The sequence below is a fragment of the Symphalangus syndactylus genome, chromosome 17 (assembly GCF_028878055.3).
Source record: "Symphalangus syndactylus isolate Jambi chromosome 17, NHGRI_mSymSyn1-v2.1_pri, whole genome shotgun sequence".
NCBI lineage: Eukaryota > Metazoa > Chordata > Mammalia > Primates > Hylobatidae > Symphalangus > Symphalangus syndactylus.
Window position 1 is genome coordinate 91,669,451 of NC_072439.2, and position 24,567 is coordinate 91,694,017.

The 24,567-nt window shown below is 37.1% G+C and overlaps 1 protein-coding gene across 1 annotated transcript in view; it reads right to left on the bottom strand.

Moving 5' to 3' along the window:
* P3H2 (prolyl 3-hydroxylase 2) overlaps positions 1-24,567 on the bottom strand; it is a 168,003-nt gene that overhangs the window by 26,158 nt on the left and 117,278 nt on the right. The window contains exons 2-6 of the mRNA XM_063620517.1: positions 10,906-11,058; positions 9,417-9,606; positions 4,237-4,368; positions 2,554-2,696; positions 1,821-1,910 (exon numbers count right to left, since the gene is read on the bottom strand). Coding sequence (XP_063476587.1) covers positions 1,821-1,910; positions 2,554-2,696; positions 4,237-4,368; positions 9,417-9,606; positions 10,906-11,058 — 708 coding nt within the window. The remainder of the gene's footprint in view (positions 1-1,820; positions 1,911-2,553; positions 2,697-4,236; positions 4,369-9,416; positions 9,607-10,905; positions 11,059-24,567) is intronic.

Consider the following 24,567-nt stretch of genomic DNA (forward strand, 5'->3'; position numbering starts at 1 on the left):
TAAATAACATATTTTAAGGTCTCTTGGATAACATAATTTTTAAAGAATAATAAGACCTGAAATAAATATTAATATATTAGAAGGTGTTATATTGGAAAAGTACGTTAAAATTAACTCATTTTAAAAAGTGTGCCTATAAAAACATGGCATAAGAAAGAAATGAAAAAAGGTTGTAAATGGACATATTATAAATAATTTTATAAATGTATTAACTTGTATATCATTTGAAGAACTTACATAGAAACCAATGGATAAATGAATAAAGCCCATTGCCCAAGTAATTAAAAGAAGAGGAAAAATGGCTTTTCCTCTTCTTTTGTGAATATGTGAAAAGGTTTATTCTTGCTGGTCATCAAAAAATTACAAGTTAAAATGATGTACTATTTCATACATAATATATAAATAATAAAAGTGATTTTAAAGTGTTATTTCTTATTGCTGATAAATTTGTGGTAAAATGGTACTGCTATGCATTACTAGGATTCAAATGCCTGTTCAATCTGTTGTGAGCTATGAAACTTTAGAGTAGTCACTAAATCTTCCCACATGAGATAGTGTTAGTATTAAAATAGTGTGCAAATAAATAATTCCAAGAGAATTATTTATTCTCTTAGTAATCATATATAATGACATATAACTATAAATAAATTAACAATAAATAAATAATTTCTAAGAGAATTCTCTTAGAAAAGCAATTTAGTTTCAAGAAATTTAAAACCTTATATCCTTTGATGACAGAATAATTCCACTCTTAAGAATTTATTTTAAGGACATAGTTCAATAGAGAAAAAATGCTTAATACGTTATGTATAATTCAAAAATCAGAAATAATTAAAGTGTTCAGCAGAAGAGTTCATTTATTTATTGTACATCAATTCTACCTATCTAAAATTCTAAATTCTATCTACTTTTTAGATACTAAAATGTGTCTAAAAATACCTTTTAAAGCTATACAAATGTAGAAATTTCTTATGATATCTTCTTAAATAAAAGAATACAAATCTCTTTATACCATAGTATATGTTTCTGCAAAAGATATGTCTTCATATCAACAATGATTAGAAGACAACATGGAAAAGTGAAGTCAGCATGATGGGCGGTAGGAGTGTGACTGATGATATTTTGAATTCTCTTTAATGTTTAGGTAATATACAAGATTAAAAGAAAAATTTAAAACACCACATCCAGAATTTAGGAAAATAAAACACTCCCAGGGCAAACGAGTCATACACAAAATACTTTTACCCAATAGATTTGCTTTTGACTTTGGACCTCGTTAATGTGGAATGACTGATGTGGAAATCCATTAGTCTTTTAAAGTTCATCAGATGGCCGGGTGCGGTGGCTCACGCCTGTAATCCCAGCACTTTGGGAGGCTGAGGCGGGCGGATCACCTGAGGTCAGGAGTTCCAGACCAGCCTGACCAATATGGTGAAACAGCGTCTCTACTAAAAATACAAAAAAAAAAAAAATTAGCCAGGCATTGTGGCGCATGCCTGTAATCCCAGCTACTGGAGAGGCTGAGGCAGGAGAATCGCTTGAATCCAGGAGGCGGAGGTTGCAGTGAGCCAAGATCACGCCACTGCACTCCAGCCTGGGCGACAAGAGTGAAACTCCATCTCAAAATAAATAAAGAAATAAATAAATAAAGTTCATCAGATATATTGAGTAAATATCTCCTACCCCCAATTTTTACCTCAAGGAGGGCATTAAAATCTTAGCTTTTCGAGGTAAATGGCAAAAATGGAGGCAGGTAATAAAAACATAAAAAGGATTCCACTGAATCATTATTTTAATAAACATTTCCTCTTTCCTCTTACCGGTTCAGTGTATGAAAACCCCAGACCTTCTGCAGCTGATTTTATCAGCTCAGACTCCAGCTTATGACGTTTCACAAACATTGTTAAATCCTAGAGAAAAAGAAGTAAAGAAAGACATTTTTTATTTAAATAACAGGTAAGAGATATGATAAATGTTCAGGTGGCAATATTTTCATTAGATAGTCACAAATGAGCTAACAAATATTCAGAGCTGCAAGACATGGCCCCATCTCAACATACTTTCACACGCTAACATGTATGAATAAAAATGTGCTTCAGGCATAAATAAAGTTTGAAAGAACTGAGTTCTAGAACCTTTGCTAAATTGTTAGATATCTTTAAGACCAGTGTTATATTTTTATCAACTCTCCCCAGAACACATGCAGAATCAAGAATTTCTTTTCAGGCCACGCACGGTGGCTCACACCTGTAATCCCAGCACTTTGGGAGGCCGAGGCGGGCGCATCACCTGAGGTCAGGAGTTTGAGACCAACCTGACCAACACGGAGGAACCCCATCTCTACGAAAAAAAAATACAAAATTAGCCGGGCGTGGTGGCACGTGCCTGTAATCCCAGCTACTAGGGAGGCTGAGGCAGGAGAATCGCTTGAACCTGGGAGGCAGAGGTTGCGGTGAGCCAAGATTGCGCCATTGCACTCCAGCCTGGGCAACAAGAACGAAACTCTGTCTTAAAAAAAAAAAAAAGAATTTCTTTTCAAAACATTGGTCTCACCTCTCTGGCCTCAATGGATGCTGGGTCAATGCTATCATCCAGCAGACTCTCATAGTAATCCACATTGTCTAGGACATCCTCATCATCTGGATGGCACAGAAGATAGGCTTTGGCACACTCCAGGGCTTTCACATACTCACCAACTGAAAGACAAAGGAGTTGCAGCATTCGAGTCAGCCTAGGTCTGTCCAAAGGATTTTAAAGGGAGGCCATCAACATGTCTACAGAGGTCAGCACTAAACATGAATACGAGGGAAGATAAACTGAGGCTCAGCAGAGAAAGCAGAAACAGTCACAGATAAAAGGAAAGACACGATTTCAAGTATTCAAAAGTTATTACCTTTGCTCTGCTTTGGTGCTAGTCGTTTTGCGCAAATCGTCAAGTTTCTTTTTTTTTTTTTTTTTGAGACAGAGTCTTGCTCTGTCGCCCAGGCTGGAGTGCAGTGGCGCAGTCTCGGCTCACTGCAAGCTCCGCCTCTCGGGTTCACGCCATTCTCCCGCCTCAGCCTCTCCAAGTAGCTGGGACTACAGGCGCCCGCCACCACGCCCGGCTAATTTTTTTTGTATTTTTAGTAGAGACAGGGTTTCACTGTGGTCTCGATCTCCTGATCTCGTGATCCGCCCGCCTCGGCCTCCCAAAGTGCTGGGATTACAAGCGTGAGCCACCGCGCCCGGCCACAAATCGTCAAGTTTCTATCCGAAGATGTTTGTTGACAACTTTTATTATTTAACACATATAAACAGCAGAATTGTAAGAGTTAATTCTGATTTTTGTACTGAGTTTGGGTTAAGTAAACATCCTGAAGGTGATCTTTGCAACAGTAATGAACCATTTTATATATAATGTATGAGTAACATAAGTGCTTTTAAAATGTTATTTTTCATTGCTGCAGTTTGTGGTAAACTGGTACTTCAATGCGAAGTCCTTCATAGAGTCCCAGATGTTCTGGAGGAAGCCCCTCAAATCCTTCACTATACAATTATAGCAAATCCAACAGTAGCAAACTACTGAAAGGAACTAACAAGGATGTTTCCAATATAAACTTTTCATTATAAAATGTTTAGCTATTACAAGGGAAATTTTAAATGTCTGTATGCTTTGTTTTCAAATAGGTCACAACATTGTATTTCTTCTAATGGAAATTTACAATATATGTATGTGTGTATATATATGTGTGTGTGTGTGTGCATGTATGTGTGTATAAGTACATATACACACACACATATATATATATACTCTGAGATGACTCTGATTTTTAAAAAGAATGATAAAAATTAAGCAACTCTCTCATCTTTGATTCACTGTTTATGACTTTAGCACATGACTCATTGTGTGCCATCAACACCAGGAAAATAAATAATGTTTTGTTTTTGGAAAGGAGGAGGATTTTGCAAAGTTCCTTTTAAAATGAGTTTTAAAAACATTAGTCTAAAAAATCATGCAAAATGTCAATCTAGTATAATTTTCAGTAAATTATCACAGCATTAAATTTTGTACTTTGCCCATTGGTGATATCCCCTTCTGCTCTTCTTGTCCTGTAGCTCAGGAGAGAAGAAATGCATAAATTCCTATTGCTTTCATAATAAACTGAAGAAGTCAGAACACTCAATTATAAAAATGTGATGTCTGTAATGATGAACCACAACCCCCCAAGAAGTCTTCACGGATGATCCACGCTTTACCTCGATAGTAGGCAAACTGTAGGTAATCATAGTGCAGAGGAAGAAAATTCTCGATGGGTGAGAGGCGGCCAGGGCGGGTGGCAAGTTCCCTCACACATTCATGCTGACAAACAAGCACCTGCATATAGTGATCTGGAAGACAAGAGCCAATACGTGTGTTCCTCCAGGCTGCTGAGTGCCCAAACGTCAACGTCACAGCCACAGTTAGGGCATTCCTCACCTCACCACACTCGGAGAGCAAAATGACTATAATCCTCACTTCCGGACTGCAAAACCTTTTTACAAAGAAAGTAGGTGACTTGCCAAGGTCTCCTGGCCAGCGATCACTAGAACGACAGTAGATTCCAAATCCTCCAGCTCACAGTCTGTTCTCTACACCTCTCTTTTCCCTTCCCATATACACTTTTTATACCCCACAGTCCATTTACCCCACCTACACCCAGCTGAATGTCAGTTTTCATATTTAACAACTTTGGGGCCTCTCTTTGGATATCTTGGATGGCTTGAAGTGCCCTGGAATCGGGAATGGAAGTTCAGATGCTAGTAAATGTTAAGGAACAGTTTGGAAAAAGAAACCACCATGGATGTGGAAATTTCAGGCTGAGAAGTGAAGGAAAAGTGCTCTTTTTCTTTGTTAACATTTTCAAGCCAAATTGTCCTAAAGGAGAAATAAAAACTCTTTTTTTTTTTTACACCTATTGGTCAGAAACCTATTCTACCCAGTTATAAATTAGTCTATCACCTAGACATTGTATATTCTAATACTAAGGACATTGTATATTCTTTGCCAGAGACTGGTAAAATAGGGAGAAGGATGTAAACTAAAGGAATTTAAATGAGCATCTTATTTCCTGTTTCTCTTCACTCCCCTTTTTATTGCTCCCATTCTTCTTGCTTGAGGGTCCTGAAGTGTGAGGGTTTTCATGCCTCCTTTGGCTCTGGACTCTTATCTTATCAAAGCCTGAGATGAGGAAACACAAGTGGTGAACGTCCCAGAGAAGAAAATGCCTCCTGCGTTTCACCTTGACTGATTTTTACAATGAAGATGGATGTATTTTCCAGAAAGAATGGCTCATTCATGCCTGTGCTGAGTGGGTTCTTTCGAGAATGATGATAAAATCATTTGATCTCATAGCTGTGCAATTTAATTTACCACAACTGCCTTTTTTTTCAAAAGGCTCTCTGTTTAGTCTGAGTTTGGCTTGGATCTTGATGATTTTGCAGAGGGACCCCAAAACACAACAGGAAGGAAATGTGCATTTTCTGGTGTGGGGGAATGTGCCAGTTTTGCATAACTTGGCTAACTGAATCATTTATAGCACAGCTAATAGAATCCCTAAAGCCCATTGGTTATTAACCCTAATCAGGGGATGCGAAGGAAGTATGAGTTCTATTTATTTGATTAGCATGTTAGAAATAAATAACCAGCTGTTTTATTTCTTAAGAAAACAAAAACAAACAACCTTCAACTGTTTTCTCCTACTCAACTTACCGTTTGCATTTCTATTTACTTTCTAATACACATTCCTTTTAATTCCAAGTGACAAGCAAAAGGTAAAGGCAAAAGATACCCACCGAGAACTCAAAATCTGAATGGAAATATTTTTTCAAAACGGATATAAACAGCAGCAAAATAGGAGTGACAGAAAGGTATCCTTTAGGGTTTCATAGCAGGGCTAGTAATAAATAACTGCATTCAGGAGCCATTTGTATTTTTCCCCAACTGTTAATGTCTAACTCTAAAATTCAAATATTCTGATTTTCTAATACATTTGCTATTTAAAAAGCCAGTTGTATTCCTAATTTAGGACAATTTTGAACCAGACAAGAATTTACATAGTGAGAGCTGTCATATTACTTTTATTAGGTATATCCCTTGCCTCCTTCTATCTTAAATGACATTGTGCAATTAATATGTTTTTAATAAGTTTGAGTCTTAAAAATTAAAGAACCTGAGTTATGAGATCTCTATTCTTTTCTAGCTACCAACATGCTGTGGTGACCTTGAGCAAATCACTAAATGCTAATCTGTGGGAAATCGTCGGTCAGTTTTCCTAAACCAGATCTAGGACATTGGCCAAAACTGTTCAGTGGCCATTGGTGGAGGCAGGTGTAGAGGCCAATGTGGGAGTGAAAGCAGGATGCCTATCCCCCCACAACCACAACATAGCTAACTATAATAAAGGAAGAATCTTCCATCCCAAATACAAGATCAAGCGTCGAGAAATAGCAATTAAAATGTGAACCACACATAAAACTGACATTCCAAAAATTTAGGCAACTGGATCTGGCAGAGATCCAAAAAAATAAAACTTCCAGGAAAATATCCTCAATAATTGACAACGTTGTATTGAATTTAGGTGAACTGAGTTGATTTTGGGTAACTGGCTGTGTCACAAATTGGTCATTTGACGTATTAATTTTCAGTCTACTTCCTAGTCTAATTTTTGACAGCTATACCCTAATTTTCTCTATAAGAAATCTTAACAATAATTCTTAACAATAATTCTATACCTACATTCTCATAAACACGGAGTATTTAACCATTTTAATCCCTGCTATGCAACTGATGGATATGTCATCTCCTTCCTTCCTTCATTCATTAATCAACCCATTCATTTAACCAGTATTTACTAAGTATCTACTATTTGCCACTCACTCTTCTTAGGCACTGAAGATTGAGCACTAAACAGGACAAGTCTTTAGCCAAGAGATAGAAGAAAACAATACTTTGAAGATCTGTAAGTGGAAATAAGCATGGCATATTTAAGGAATCAAAAAGCAAGAGAGAGAGTGAGAGGGAGAGAGAGAATGAACGAAAACATACACAAGTGCCCAATCATGGAAGTTCTTATTAAAGAAGTGGATTTTATTCCAAGTGGAATGTAAACCATTTGGGGTGTTTAAACCAGATCTGTCAGCAGAATTTTGTTTTTTTAGAGACTGCTCTGTGGGCATTCGGAGCAAAACCAGAACGGGACATGAAGAGCGGCAAGGAGGCAATCACTGTTGCTTTGAGCCAGGGTGGTAGCAAAAGGGGTGGAGGGAGTTAGGAAGTGTTCAGTGCTATTAGGAGATAACATCTATCCAAGTTTGGTAACAAGTCATATGGGAATAGGAATGAAGGAAGATGTTGGATTGAAAGGTAACTTGGTTTGAGTTATTAGGTGAGTAGTGCTTTTCGTTTGTTTGTTTGTTTTTCCTTTGAGATGGAGTTTTGCTCTTATTGCGTAGGCTGGAGTGCAATGGCACCATCTCGGCTCACTGCAACCTCTGCCTCCAAGGTTCAAGTGATTCTCCTGCCTCAGCCTCCTGAGTAGCTGGGATTACAGGCGCCCGCCACCACACCTGGCTGATTTTTTATATTTTTAGTAAAGATGGGGTTTCACCATGTTGGCCAGGCTGGTCTCAAACTCCTGACCTCATGTGATCCACCTGCCTCAGAATCCCAAAGTGCTGGGATTACAGGCATGAGCCACCGCGCCTGGATGAGTAGTGCTTTTGAGGAAGACTGAAAGCATTGGAAGTTGGGGAGAGCAAACTAATTTTATTCACTGGCATTTTAGTAAGTAAATGAAGTTGAACGTTGCTTTTCATATATGGGTAACTCAGAAAAAAATGTGTGCTCAAAATATTTGTGAAAAATTTATTAATAAATTATCCTTTGCCTACTTTTCAATTATGTAGACCTTAAAAGTATAGATTCTAGATTCAGAAAAGTCCAAATATGAGTTCCAGCTTCACTCCAATCACATCACTCAATCTTTTTCAGATAAATTCCTCATTTACAAAAGGGAGAGGAGAGTAAGTAACAATAGTATCTATAAGAGTTGCTCAAAGCATTAAATAGATAAAAATATGTTAAGTGCTTTGTATGTTACAGTTGCTACATATGTGTTGGTTATTATTACTACTGATAAGAAGTAAATTACTATGAACAATAATAATTTACAGGCTCTCTTTGAATATGAAATATATGAACACTTTGCCTATAAAATATTTTGCAATACTTTCTATTTGTGTTTGTAGATCAGCTTGGTTTATTGTATAAATCTGTACTTATAAATCTTAGGTAAAGTTTAACTTGTTCTTTATTTTTGTCATGTCTTTTGTCATGCTTAGAAGAGCTTTTCTGCTGGGCGTGCTGGCTCACGCCTGTAATCCCAGTACTTTGGGAGGCCGAGGTGGGTGGATCACCTGAGGTCAGGAGTTCGAGACCAGCCTGGCCAGCATGGAGAAACCCCCATCTCCACGAATAATACAAAATTAGTTGGGTGTGGTGATGCATGCCTGTAATCCCAGCTACTCGGGGTGCTGAGGCAGAAGAATTGCTTGAATCCGGGAGGCAGAGGTTGCAGTGAGCCAAGATCACACCATTGCACTCCAGCCTGGGCAACAAGAGTGAAACTCCGTCTCAAAAAAAAATAGAGCTTTTCTTCTCCTGATATTATACAAATATTTTCCCTCATTTTGTTCTAACAGTTTTATATTTTACACTTATATTGTTATTACAAATACAATTTATTTTTGTGTAAGGCATACAGCAGAGAACCCACTTTCCCCTCATAAGTGGTTAACTAGCCAATCTCCCAAATTATTCTATAATGTGCATTACCTACTATTTTAAATGCCGCTTTGTAATATATTAAATTGTTATTAAATAATAAAACATTTTAAGTAGTTGAAAACTACATAAAAGTGTTCACTACTACATTGTTTATAATAATGAAAAGTTTCAACCTCTTAAATACTCATCACTAAAGGACTAGTCAATTAAATTATGATGCGTTTATATAACAGAGCATTACCCAGCCATTAAATACAATAAAATGGCTCTACGTACTTACATGAGAAGAAGTCCACAATATATTGTTGAGCATAAAATAAAACAACAAAAGTTGAAAAACAATATATATAGTATTGTCCTATTTTATAAAAAAATGAAATAATAACTATAAATAAATACATAAATATTTACATAAGGACCTGAAAAAGTTTGGGAAGACAGTCACCAAAATTTTAACTACATACATTTCTCTACAGGAGACAGGCTGGGATAGACACATGAGAGTCTTTTATTTTTACAATATATTCTTCTATTTTGCTGGAATAGCTTTTTACAAATCGCAGGTAGTATTTTTATAATCAAGAAATAAATAAAATGAAAAAATAAGCTTTACCTGCAATAGCTTCATACAGACCAGCCTTGTACCCTAAATACTCATATTCTTCAAATCTCTGAGGCCCCTCACATAGGGTTCGGCATTCTATATCTTCAACGAAATATTCTCTTAGGGCTTGTTCGAAGTGCCTGATAGCCATCTCAAAGTCATCAGCCTCATAATGTTTAACTCCTGCATTGTAACTTTCCTGTAATGAAACAGACAAAAAAAAAAAAAAACCAACCAAACAAAAAAAACCTCTTATTTTCAAAGAGAAGGGGTTATGCTGACTGAGGATCATCTAGGTAGGCGGGGTACTGGATGCTTGTGCTGCGGAGGGATAAAGAAGGGTTGCACTGGGAGATAAAGAACAACATTCCTGGCTTCAAATACTTGTAAGTGAGAGGGCTCTTACTGAGCAAATAGACTGCTATGTGATCGATTTCGTTTTTTTCCCTTAGCACATGCAAGACTGTATTTTTGAAATCATTTGCCTATAGGTAGGGCCAAGTAACAAGTGCAGGGCAACAGATGTGGGTGGAACTGACATCCACTTTTAGGCCTTGCCTGTGTGTGTATGTGTGTGTTTTAATATTTTCTAAAATCTTCCCTTATCCGTTTCTGCAATAATCTTGGAGGCTACGTGTTGAGAATGGTGATCTCAAAAATTAAAAAAAAAAAAAAGCTTTCAACATGTGATTTCAAGTAATGTTTAGTCTGTAGAAAGAATTACATCGCTTTTTAAAACCCCAGTTTGAAACGTATAGGTACAATGGGCAAACCACTGGACTGGGAGCTGGAAAATCACAGTATAATCCTGAACAATTTACACTGGCCTCACCTCCTAGGTATAAAATAAAAGTATCAGAAAGGTTCAGAGAGGATTTTTTTTTTTTTTTTTTTGAGACGGAGTCTTGCTCTGTCGCCCAGGCTGGAGTGCAGTGGCGCAGTCTCGGCTCACTGCAAGCTCCGCCTCCCGGGTTCACGCCATTCTCCTGCCTCAGCCTCTCCGAGTAGCTGGGACTACAGGCTCCCGCCACCACGCCCGGCTAAATTTTTTTTTTGTATTTTTAGTAGAGACGGAGTTTCACCGTGGTCTCGATCTCCTGACCTCGTGATCCGCCCGCCTCGGCCTCCCAAAGTGCTGGGATTACAAGCGTGAGCCACCGTGCCTGGCCAGAGAGGATTATAAATAATTATATGATGTTCTAGTTTTTATCACATTATACCGATTTTCTAAGTTAATTTTTATTTTCTCTTAATTTAAAAATATTTAATTTTTTAGTTTTTTTATTTCAACTTTTAAAATTGTAATTAAAATTTTAAAAAAATCTCAGTTTTTTCAGACTTGATCATTATATTCTGAGAACTCTGAAAGTCCAAAAATGTTACTAAAATTTGAGAATAAATTTTATGAGATATTCATTCATAGAAATCTGCTTTGACGCAAATGAAACTTAGGAGCACTTAGCTCCCTGTGGTGAGGGAAGGGGTCCACAGAGCTTACCATATGTGGTTTAGCTTCTCTGTCTACCAACTGCAATGCTTCAACACCAGCCGTCGCCCTGTAATTCTCAATGTTCTGCTGAATTTCCATGTGCTCAGGGTTAGCCACGAAAAATGTGTGAGCTGCTTCCACTGCTTTTTCGAGCTGGTTAAGCTAAAGAGAAAAAAAAAAATGACCAAACGAAGGCAAATATTTCCAAATCACACTCAGAGAAATACAAAGATCAATCCAAAATCTCACAGTTTAAGAATGAAACTAGGAGCCTTGGGTTTTTTTTTTTTTTTTTTTTTTTTTTTTTAGGAGACAGGCAATAAAAACAAAATAAATGGGATTATAACAAAGTAAAAAACTTCTGCACAGCAAAGAAAGCAATCAACAGGTGAAGATACAACCTACAGAATGCAAGAAAATACTTGTACACTATATATCCATATCCAAAAGGGGTTAATATCTAGGATATATAAGATATATAAAAAGCTCAAAAAACTCAATAGCAAGAAAAAAATATTTAAAAATGGGCAAAAGATCTGAAATGACATTTCTCAAAAGAAGATATACAATTGGCCAACAGGTGTGTGAAAAAATGCTCCACGTCACTAACCACCAGGGAAATGCAAGTCAAACCCACAATGAAATACAACTTCATTCCAGTTAGAATGGCTATTAACAAAAAGGTAAAACATAACAAGTGTTGACAAGGAAGTGGAGAAAAGGGCACCTTTATACATTGTTGGGAGGAATATAAATTAGCAAGACCATTATGGAAAACAGTATGGAGTTTTCTCAAAAAATTAAAAGTAGAACTACCATATGATCCAGCAATCTCACTGCTGGGTATATATCCAAAGGAAATGAAGTCAGTATGTTGAAGCTATATCTGTACTCCCATGTTTATTGCAGCACTATTCACAATAGCTAGGCCATGAAATCAACCTAAGTGCCCATCAGCAGATGAATGAATAAAGAAAATATGGTACATATACACAATGAAATATTATTCAGCCATAAAAAATAATGAAATCCCGTCATCTGCAACAACGTGGATGAATCTGGAGGGTATTATGTTAAGTGAAATAAGCCAGACACAGAAGGACAAACACCACATGATCTCACTCTTATATGGAATCTGAAACAGTTGATCTCATAGAAGTAGAGAGTGTAACGGTGATTGCCAGAGGCTGGGAAATGTAGGAAAGGGAGAGACAGGAAGAGGTTGGCCAAAGAGTACAAAGTTACAGTGAAAGAAGAAGAATCATTTCTGCTGCTCTATTGCACAGTAGGATAACAATAGCTAACAATTATGTATTGTATATTTCAGAATAGCTAGAAGAAAGCATTTTTAATGATGTCATCAAAATAAATGATAAGTGTTTTAGGCAACAGATTTGCTGATTACCCTGATTTAATCATCATACAATGAATACACATATGGAAACATCACACTGTACCCATAATTATGTATACTTATTATGTGTCAATTAAAAATAAGACAAAACTTTTAAAAAAATTAAAAGGATAAATTATTCCAATGCATAAAGATGCTAAGGACAGCACATAAAATGCTTTACCACACAGCTTTGAGATATTTGATTCCAAACTTACAAATTTGATTCTCATTAATATTTGATTCTCATTAATAAAAAAGAATTTTGAACAACCACTACACAGACACTGCCAACTGTCTCCTAAACCACTTAATACAATGATCTCCATGTAACAAGCAATGATTTTTTTTTAAATGGAATTAATTTACCCATTTTAACACATTTTTAAAAATTATTATTATTATTATTATTTTTTTTTTTGAGACAGAGTCTGGCTCTGTCCCCCAGGCTGGAGTGCAGTGGCACCATCTCGGCTTACTGCAAGCTCTGCCTCCTGAGTTCACGCCATTCTCCTGCTTCAGCCTCCTGAGTAGCTGGGACTACAGGCGCCCGCCACCACGCCCTGTTAATTTTTTTTGTATTTTTAGTAGAGACAGGGTTTCACTATGTTGGCCAGGATGGTCTCGAACTCCTGACGTCGTGATCCGCCCACCTCGGCCTCCCAAAGTGCTAGGATTACAGGCTTGAGCCACCGCGCCCGGCCTAAAAATTATTTTTAAGATGGAGTCTCGATCTGTTGCCAAGCTGGAGTGCAATGGCGCGATCTCGGCTCACTGCAATCTCTGCCTCCAGGGTTCAAGCGATTCTCCTGCCTTATCCTCCCGAGTAGCTGGGACTATGGGCACGCGCCACCACACCCAGCTAATTTTTGTATTTTTAGTAGAGATGGGGTTTCACCATGTTGGCCAGGATGGTCTTGATCCCCTGACCTCGTAATCCACCCACTTCACATGTTTACATATGCTTTAGTCATGGAGAATTTCAATAGACAGATCCATTTACCTCACATCAGAAAAATAAAAATTCACATTAGTTATCTTTTTCATGGTGGAATCTAAAATATGCTCAATCCATTTTAAAGTGTGAAGAAATGAAAACTAATTGTTGTTGAACAAAATAAAATCACAGAATGGCATGTAAGATTCAACTGCATCTGCTTTTGATAATTTTGCCACTCAATTATTAAAAACTAGTAGTAGACTCACAAGTGCCCAGTCCCTGCAGTCTTGTGAAATATAAAGAATCAACTCTTAACACAAAAACATAAACTGCCCTGTTTTAAGACTTGACATCCCATAATAGTAAAGCTTTCCCTTTTCAAATCTAGTTTGCATATTTTTAGCTATTGACTTTCCTTCCATTAAATCTTGCCTGAAATGAGCTCTTCCTGCCACTTTTACCTTTGTCCTCAATTCTGTGCACTCAGAATTATTTTGACTGTCAAAATCACTAGTTTTGGATTTCATCTTTCTCAACTTTAATTTTCTCAATCTCTTACATATCAATACAGATAAAAATTGTATGCATCTACATAGTAATAACTATATAGGTATAAAGAATGGGTTCAAAATTGTGTGTGGTTTGCATTTATTGGCCAAGTGAACCCGGAAAAAGTTGTTTAAACACTGGTGCTTTAATTTTCCCTAAAGAAAAAATGCTCAAAAGAACTATACACCATCATTTACTGTGGAGGATTTTGGAAGGATTCAACTGTGAAATACATATGAATGTGTTCAGCAGTCACTAGAGCACTAGAGAAAGATAAATAATAGCATACAATATATAAATGATCTGTTTCGAGGATGTGAATATGCTCCCATTAATGAAGAGGAGAGTTCATAGCTCCCATGAACACATAATTTAAGAGGATAGAGTAGGTGATTCTGGTTGGTGAAAATTTTCTCTGGGTAACAGGCAATCTACAAGCTATGAGTAAAACAGGTTAGTACTGACATACTCTGATTCTACAGCACTAGGTGTTAAAGTTAATGGAACACAAATAAATACTTATGTTCTTAATTTTCCTACTTTATGCTTTGGCTCAGGATATTCCACTGACTTAGAGAACCTTTGTCCCTCTGTCTTTTCTTACTGAAATATGTCATGTCCTATAAGGCCAAACTTAAATCCTGCCTTCTCTAAGAGACCCTTTCCCATTCCTGTAGCCATAGTTAGGCACCACAATATAATCTCAACCCTGTTCCTTTATTGGTGCTTACTATTCCGTACCTTATATATGCATCAGTATATCTGCTTCTCCCGTTAGAGTTTTCTGTGGATATGGATCACATGGTATACTAATCTTTTTATTTTCTACCTACTTTACATACAGAGTATATCTATGATATGTCTTAGAAAAGAGAAAAAAACTGGCCAGGCGCGGTGGCTCACGCCTGTAATTCCAGCACTTTGGGAGGCCGAGGCAGGCGGATCACGAGGTCAGGAGACCGAGACCATCCTGGCTAACACGGTGAAACCCCGTCTCTACTAAAAATACAAAAAATTAGCCGGGCGAGGTGGCGGGCGCCTGTAGTCCCAGCTACTCGGAGAGGCTGAGGCAGGAGAATGGCATGAACCCCAGGGGGCGGAGCCTGCAGTGAGCCGAGATTGCGCCACTGCACTCCAGCCTGGGCGACAGCGAGACTCCATCTCAAAAAAAAAAAAAAAAAAAGAGAAAAAAACTTGTAAGAAGTAAATCTTTTATACACAAGTTCAAAGGTATTTACATGTGAATATGCTTCATAAATTATAAGGCAGTGGTCCCCAACTTTTTGGCACCAGGGTCCAGTTTCGTGGAAGACAATTTTTCCATGGATGGGGTGCAGGGATAATTTCAGAATTAAACTGTTCCACCTAAGATCATCACACAAGATTCGTATAAGGAGCATGCAACCTAGATCCCTCATTTGCACTCTTCACTAGAGGGTCGGTGCCCCTATGAGAACCTAAGACCTCCACTGATCTGACAGGAGACAGAGCTCAGGTGGTAAAGTTCACCTTCTGCTGTGAAGCCCTGTTCCTAACAGGATTGTACTGATCCATGGCCCAGGGGTTGGGGACCCCTGCTATAAGGTACTAAAAGTTTGTACATTTAATAAAAACTTCTCTGAAATCATCATTCATATTGAGAGCTTCCGATGTGGTTATCACGATGAATGTGATTCAGTAGTTCTTGAAATCAGTCAATGTTGACAAACTGGGTCCTTTTCTCAAATTTGACATTTTGCTTATTTGGTGCTTTCTTCCTTTATAGTCCACAATTGAAGATACTACAATCTATAAAAAAAGATTCCATGACTTAAGGCTGAACCGTAAAACTTCATGGCCCTGGCTTTTAAATTATTGTGAACCAGTTTAGGAAACCAGAATTTGCTGCCAGGGTCTATAAAATAAACCACTGTTTTAACTGGAAGCTTGATATCTCTGTCTTCCATTTTATAAATTAAATACACACATCCAAAGTGGTAAGAAGTCCACATAAACATGTGCATGCTACATATAATGTCATATGATTGGATGGAGGTTATTACAAGGCACAGTCAGTACTAGGTTTCAGCTAAGGAAGGACCTTCCCACTCCTCCAATGAAACAAACCAACAGCACACTACAGTTAAAGGCTCCAAACTGGACTTCCTTTAAGACCTAATTAAAACAAACCACAGGAGCGAGTAAGTCTAATATGGGGGTAACTCTATGCATTAGAAAAATAAATTGTGAAATAAAGAACAATGGAGAAAAGGGGAATAATCTGACATGAAGATGGTACGGACTTTTAGGGGAGGCCACTGAGATGTCGGAAATACTGGTAAAAATGCCTTCAAGAAGCTTCGGGCCATTTCCTCTCAAGCTGTGAAGAACTAAGGCAAATATTTTCTCTTGCCAGCCCAGAAGCATGACTACGTGGTAGTCATACCGTACGGAAAAAGAAATGAACATTCACTACATCAACAGCCTGCTGACGTTCAGAAGTTACACTGTCCTTGAACCTGTGAGTGAATGAGGCTCTTCTGACACAGAAAGAGTTTTCCATAGCTAGTAATAAAGGAGGGATTGTTAAAGCACGCATTGACTATTCAAAAATCTCCAGTAGCCATCCATTGACCAGAAAACAGATTTCAGACACTCCACACCATGACACTCGAGAACTCTGGGATTTGGCTCTGGTTTTCCTAGCATCACTTCTTCCTCTCTGCCATTATACCAACTCTTTCCAGAGAAACTGAACTTCTCTAAGTTTTATAACTTACCGCCCGCCTATTCAAGAACACACACATAGGTCCAATTCTCCAGTGATGCCCCAATTCATTAGTTCACCCATTTACTTATTCAGTAAATATTTATTTTGCACCAACTCTGTATCAGACACTAAGCAGAATACCTACGTGGTCAAGACAGACAAAGGCCCTGCTTTCTATAACAAATGTTGACATTCTCATGGAAGGGGACAAATCCCAAGTAAATAAATAAGTAATGAAAGTAATTTCAGATTGTATTAAGTGCTATGAAGAAATAATGAACAAAGTCGTGAGCACCGGCTGGGACTGGGCTAGAAGGAGAACTCTTTTAGATTCATTCATCAAAGAAGACCTCTCTTCAATGTAATTTTTGAGCTGAGATCTAAAAGTTGAGAAGCCAGGCATGAACTGAACAAAAGGAAGGGCATTCCAGGCCAAAGAAAGTCAAGTGAAAGGTGCCTGAAGTGGAAAAAGGCTTGATGTGTTTTCAAAGCAGAGCAGAGATCAAGGAGGGAGACTTTAGAAGTTAGAGAAGGACGGATCATTTGTATAGGCTATGGTAGAGTTTAAATGTCATTGTAAGTGCACAAGGAAACAGTAAAGAATGTTAAGGAGGGATATAATCAGATCTGATACACATTTTAAAATGATAATTCAAGCTTCCTTGTGGAAAATAGATCTTCCTAGCGGGCAGAAGAGCACTGCAGTAATCAGTCAGAGATGATGCTTTTACTTTGCAAAATAATGCGGCACAGCGTAAGTCAGTTGCTTGTTTTACTTTCCTTCCGTTCCCTGCCTCCATTCCTTTCTCTTCCTCTCTATTTTGCCCATCCTTGCTATAACAATGTTTCTCAATTCAGAAGGCAAACACATAACACAAAAGGAAACACTTCTAAAATTTCCAAACATTTTGTATGGAAAATATGTAAGTTCCCTATTTTCTGAATTAGGATATGTAGCTCAAATATTTTGAATATGAAATGAAGCACAGCTTGTAAGGCACGTGCAACAAAGAATGGGGGCTAATAATTCTAAAGCATATTAAAACATGGAAAGACCACTGTGTACTTCTAAAATAGAATATTTGGCAGCACTTTTTACTCTTTTTTTTTATTATTAATTTTTTTTGCATACAAAAACAATAAACATTTTCTAAAAATACATACAAACAATAAGATGCGTATCAAACATATTAGGAAGGTTGCACATGGGAAGTCGGGGAATAGAAATGCGGGTGGGAGTTAAAATAAATGAGAGAGGGACTTTATACTTTTTACTCTTTTGAAGGTTTTTTGTACAGAGTAAAACATCAAGCCTAAAATAAGTAATTTCCATTATTCTCAAACATCAACATTTTCAATAAATGAATGAATTCTTTTTCTATTTTCGTCAGCCTAACTTTGGGAATTTATGCATTACATTTTAATGAAGTGCTATAGTTTTTGCCTTGGTCTTTTTACTTAAATTTCACAATATAGTAACTTTAGAGATTTTTAACTCCCAAGTGACAAGCACGTAAGCTGACACTGAAGACATCCTGTTTCTAAGCCACAGTGCAAGTTTTAAGCTCTAGCTAGCAGCATAAGCACAACAGCTAGAGAGAAAGGAAGTCATCAAATTACAGCATGTATATCATACTAAACAACAAAATTCATCCTTTGATGAACCTGTAAGATGTGTGCGTGTATACACTCATATACATATATATGTCACAAGGCACGTTTGTAGACATTTCACTACTTGCTAAAGGGTCTCCAAATTTACTCGAATTTTTGCCGACTTGAGTTAATTTTTCTTCATAGAACCAAATAAATAAATACATTTCTTACAACATGAATAATATATTAAAAGAATATTCTTAAAATGTACAAAACATCAAATTTTGAAATAAAATTTGGAAGCAGTTTGTTCAACCTACTGAATTAAATGAAATCCTGTAAATTGCAGTATTTAAATGTAAAGAGCGGGCTGTTGAATGAGAATTTAATCTTATTTTAGGAAATTCCTAAACATTTCTATATAACAGAGTCAGATTTTTGGAGTAAAATAATAGCCATATAGCAAATAACTTTGCATTTTATTTCACAATTACTGATATGTTAATACATTAACATAACTTCTAAGAAGATCCATATTTGAAATTATTTTCATAATTCAGTTATAAGAAATAACAGTTTACTTCTCTTGACAAATTTATAAACTTAATTTTTACATCCATAGAGAACTACCTAATATATTCTGTTGCACCTTTTGCCTTGACTACTGGGAAGCTCAGAATTGCATTCACTGTCATTCATAGTAACTATATTATGTTAGGTTTCTTTCTTTTTTCTTTTTTTTTTTTTTTTTTTTTTTTTGAGATGGATTCTCACTCTGTTGCCAGGCTGGAGTGTAGTGGCATGGTCTCAGCTCACTGCAACCTCTGCCTCCTGGGTTCAAGCAATTCTCCTGCCTCAGCCTCCCAAGTAGCTGGGATTACAGGCATGCACCACCACACCTGGCTAATTTTTGTATTTTTTGTAGAGATGGGGTTTCACCGTGTTGGCCAAGCCGGTCTTGAACTCCTGACCTCGTGATCCACCCACCTTGGCCTACCAAAGTGCTGGGATTACAGGCGTGAGCCACCATGCCCGGCATTATGTTGGGTTTCTAATGTGTCAAACTAAAGCTGGCATATTTCACTTTTTTCTTTGAGTGTTTTTGTTTCCATTTCAAAAATCTAACTATACAAATAGTTGCCTTAGCAAGGAAACTCAGGGACATACAAAAGGTACAACTTATTTAAAATATATACTCCCATAGTAAGGGAAATTTTTATACAATATATTCCTTTTGTACATCTCAAGGCAGAACATTTTAAAATTTCTAGCTTTGAAGAAGACATGTTAATTCACAAGTTAGGTGGCCATGCTAATGTAGAAAATGAACTTATCTTTGCATTTATGGAACGTTACTCTAAAATATAGTCATAGGTATAAGTAACTATTTATAGTTTTCGAAATGCAATTTGGTAAGGATTAAATGGAAATGACGTTTCTAAAGAGTAACATTTCCTCTGTGGAGTAAGTTGGAAAGGAGGAATGAACATGCTTTCTTAAAGTGCTTTCTTTTGCCAAACTGCTTATGCCCTTTCCCTCAATTACTTATGGTCCTGATTCTGATTAATAGACTCCTGCTTTTCTAAACACTCTAGTGAAGTTTTAGTCTGATGTTTACATTTTACTGTTAAACACTAATGGTGAATAGCCACGGCCAAATAAGGATACTCTTAGGAGCTCAGTGAAACAACAGATTCCATCAGCTTTCTAGAAGATTTCTTATCCAAATAGAAACCATCTTTCTGGGTAAGGAAAACATTACAGTGAAGAAACAGAACTTTTAAACATACTATTTCTGATTAAAGACTATTAAAAATGAAATGCTCTTGATGTTAAAAAAAAAACTAAGTATTAGCCAGAAATAAGTGTGTGCTTTGAATTAGACAGAATCGCTCAAGTCATCTGTGTATTGTCTAACTTCCTACCAAGGGAACAGCCAAAACTTGAATGGCTGCTGGGTAAGAAGGAGAGCACATTATCTTAGTGATGGAATGTAGACAAGTCGTCTCTGCCACGGGTCGAATGAAGTTAGTGTGCATGGTTTATTGGTATGCTACTGTTGTTTTTGGTTCTAAATGCTAGGACAGGGTAAGACTGAATAACTGGGCAGGGATCTTAACCTCTGCAGTGTTTGTCCAGCACTCTCCCTTGAGGTGTCAGATGATGACTAATGGTTACCGAAAAGCAGTGTGGGCCAAGACCTTGCTGACATTTGTTTCCTGCTACTGTTTTTGGAATCAGCTTTAATCCTTTTCAAAGTTTATTCTGAAGGTAGTTGTTATTAATTTCATACCCTAGTTTTGCCAGCATCCCATGACTATGGTAGCAGTTATTACTTTAACATCTAAAGAATCTAGTTCATGTCAGATTTTGAAAAATAAATAAATAGAAATCCAATGTCTCTCTATGTGAGTACAGAATTCTACTCCTCTTGTACATGACTTCTGTATTGGTGAGCACAATCTAACTTGTGAGGTGGCTAGTAATAAAAATTGCATTTGTCATATAGTTTGTACGTTTTGTATAGTTGGCAAAGCATTTTATAATATTAGTAATAAAAATAAGAGAAATAAAAATGGCCATTTATTGAGTGTCTGCCCAAGAGGACAGCTTCAAAAAGCTAGATGAGCCCTTACCTCTACTTCAGGACCAGTGCAGAAAGTGGCTGGTAATTATTGACAAGGGTACGCTATGATATAAACGATAATTTATTTATTTATTTATTTTGAGACGGAGCCTCGCTCTGTCGCCCAGGCTGGAGTGCAGTGCTGCGATCTCGGCTCACTGCAAGCTCCGCCTCCCAGGTTCACACCATTCTCCTGCCTCAGCCTCCTGAGTAGCTGGGACTACAGGCGCCCGCCACCACGGCCGGCTAATTTTTTTGTATTTTTAGTACAGACGGGGTTTCACCGTGTTAGCCAGGATGGTCTCAATCTCCTCACCTCGTGATCCACCCGCCTCGGCCTCCCAAAGTGCTGGGATTACAGGCGTGAGCCACCGCGCCTGGCCACGAACAATAATTTATAGCACCAAGTCAAAACTTGTCCAGGGACAGAGTTCCCCTTAGTGAACTTTAGGGTACAAAAACAAATTTTGTTGTGAAAACATTTGACTCATATTTTGCCTGGTTTTCATTATAATAAAGGGGGGAAAATGTTGTCTTTCTCTAGTGACTCAATAAAAAAAAAATGTTTCAGCTGGCCATCAATTTACTATAGCTAAAAGCCAGCTTCTTAATTGTTCACTACCAATTATGTCTCTACAACCATAAGCAGCCAGATCACATTTTTTCCTCAAACTGTATGTCACAATCATTTGAATTTGCCAATTATGATAGCAAAATGGCAATTAATTATGGATTTCTGTTTCTAAGATACCTTTTTGAAAATCAGCAGTGAAATAGCTTAATGCGAGCCTGGGAATGATTTTTCTGATCTTGAGAATATGAAAAAAAAAATTTCAAAAGTTTGTTGGTGTGTCTGCAACATTGTTTTGTGAAATGACAAAGTATCAGACATAAAATGCTTGTCATAAGCAACTGGGAATCAAAGTATGGGTTTATTTAGTGTTTCTCCTGTAAGTCCACATGTTTCCTGAGTAGATTGCATGGGGGCATATAGATCAGGGAGAAGAAGTAATCATTTGGGCCCTGGCCTGTTTTAAATTGTAACAATGCTAGGATAACACGGAAAATAGCTTGGCAAATTTGATGATTTAAGGAGGGTTTTAGGGTTTAGTGAATGTACAGATAAATTCTGTCGTTACAATTTCCAACATGCTTGGTCTGCCTTCCATTTTGTGTTTATGAAACAAACTTAACATTCCACTCAAATTGCTTTACTGTGAGCAATGCAAGAAAAGCAAACAAGTAAATCAAAAGCCTTTCCACTTGTACCTTTTTGGTATAAATACGCCACGTTCTTCTGTGAAATATAAACTCTTGCTTTTATAGGAGTGGGAAGATTTACTTCAAAAATTATTTCCAAACACTCATTTCAGCTCATGCAAAGGAATGCATCGTGGCTGCAAGCCAAGGGGAATTTTATTCCAAAGACCCCTCCTGGAGGAATCTTTAAGAGAAGACTAAGGTCTCTGCAGGTATGTAACCCATCAAGCTCACTAATGGGTACTCCTAACCTGACAGGCCACATGCTCTTACTAAAGAGATGGTTTTGATGATAGAGTTCTTTCATTTCAATGTTTCATAAATTCCTCTGGCATCACACCTGCACTTTTATAAGTATCCAGCCACAGCAATAACCTTCAGGCTGTACAGTATATGAAATATCCCTACCATATATACAGGTTAAATATAAACTCAAACATTTTCTTTGTACCTCAGCCAAGAGACTATATTAGAAAGAAAGTTCTAGACCATGTAAATTCTAGAGAGAGCTAAAGTTTGGGAGAGATCTGCTTACTGACTAAACATATCGAGTAGCATCAATTCTGTTATTTTTGTGGCACTTGCATTGATCTTATAAATACGAATTGCAATTAAGTCTACAGAAGACTAGGGCTGGACAGACCATATCATATAGTCCCACTGTTTCATTTTACAGGTGGATAAAGAACCTGCCTAGAATATTAGCAGCAGAAGTATAATTAGAAGCTACGTCTTTGATTCAAACGAACATTCACAAATAGACACTTGGGATTTTAGTCACCACTATTTCAAAGTAGAGGTGAGTTTGTGCATGTCTTGTTTATGTAACAGGTTTGCCGGTCACTTCAGTCATAGAAAGAACTATGATAGATGACAAGTGTCTAAGGATACAAAATAAATGTTACAGGATCCTAATCTTTTATTAAATATAGCCCAGTTAGGACAAGAAGACATACACAGACTTGATATCAAGAACTGTGAATTTACAAGCTTTTAGGGCAGAGTGGGTGGGTGGCAGGCTACATAATCCTGTAAAAATTAGGAGAAATGTGAAATCACAGTAACCTGGAAGGTTCAGGAAAGGCCTGAGAAGGTTGGACTGAGGGTCCTGAAAAACAGAAAACATGTGGATGTCCCAGCTGCAGAATGGCATGATAATGTTACAGTAGAAATGTCTCAGATGTATTTATAAGATAGTGTTTTGGATAACGTGGCTCATGTGGAAGGTTTTGATTCCAGAGTAATGGAAAACAAGGTGGAACAGGACTGGATTATGGGGATCTTTGATACTAAGGTGAGTCGTTTTGATTTTTATTCCTAGAAAAGGGGAAACAGATAGATGTATCTATGTATCATCTATATGTGCACGTTTGTGAATGTAGTCATAAAAATATATCTCTCTCATTCCAAAAAGGGCTGTGAAAAGTAAAAACTAAAATATGTGAAGTAAAATTTCACTTATTGGCAGGGAGAACTTCCTCATTGGCAGGGAGGAGAGTGTAAGACTGGAGGCCTATGATAAACTTGATAATATCCTTTTAGTTGTGGAAATATTAGCCTGGTTGTTGTAGGACTAAGTGAGAGTAAAGGGATATTGGAGAAGAGACAAAATTTTGGGGAAACCATTGTACTTCTCTTTCTCATATAACAGAGAAGAAGTAAGTTGGTCAAAGGGAAATGCAAAGTTAAAGGCATTCTTAAACTTTCAAAACTAGTTAACTTGGAATATGGTGGTAATAGCAATGGAAATAGTATTTTTTACATGGCTACAAATTTTGGTTGTGGGTTGGAGAAATTTTTCATTTCACTTTGAGCTAGTTTGTGTTTGATATAATGAAAAGGCATCCAAATAAGCACATCTTCTTAGTAGTCAAGAACCTTGACAAGAGATCTGATCAACCAAATATTGAGCAAAGTCTTCACTTGAGACACGCTTGAGGTCTTTTCGCAGAGAGAAAGCCAGAGAGAAGAGTTTCCTAAATGAAGGAGCAATCTATTATTATAAATAAGTTAGAGCAACCAAGAAGGACAGAAAAAAAAGGTTTATTTTGATGTTTAGTCAGCCCTTACCTTGCTAAGAAATGTACTGCCCTAGATGTTCATAAGACTTATAAAAATGCTTTTATAATTAACAAAGGGTAAGATGAACTGTAGTAAGAGTTAAACACATTTCTTTAGGATACAGTGTTCATATTTTTTTTTAATGTACTACTGTAACAGTTAATCTCTGTAAATAAGACATTGTATTTCACATTTTTCAATGTATTTCACATTTTTCAAACTCTTTTGGCCAAAAACCTTCTAGTCTGCTTCAGAGTGGCTCAAAAAACTAATCAGCTGCCTGAGATTCTATTTGTTGACATATATATATGGTAAACTTCAGTAACGTTGATGAATGACTTGAATTATTAAATAATGACCTAAGTGATCCCAGAATCCCGAATGCAGATATTGAAATAGCTCTTCATCTGCTGTGACATCTGCTTCCCTAATATACTTACATGAATAAGATAAGTATAGAGTGAAAAGTGTTCTTCTCAGGGTCACGTGGGTTCTGA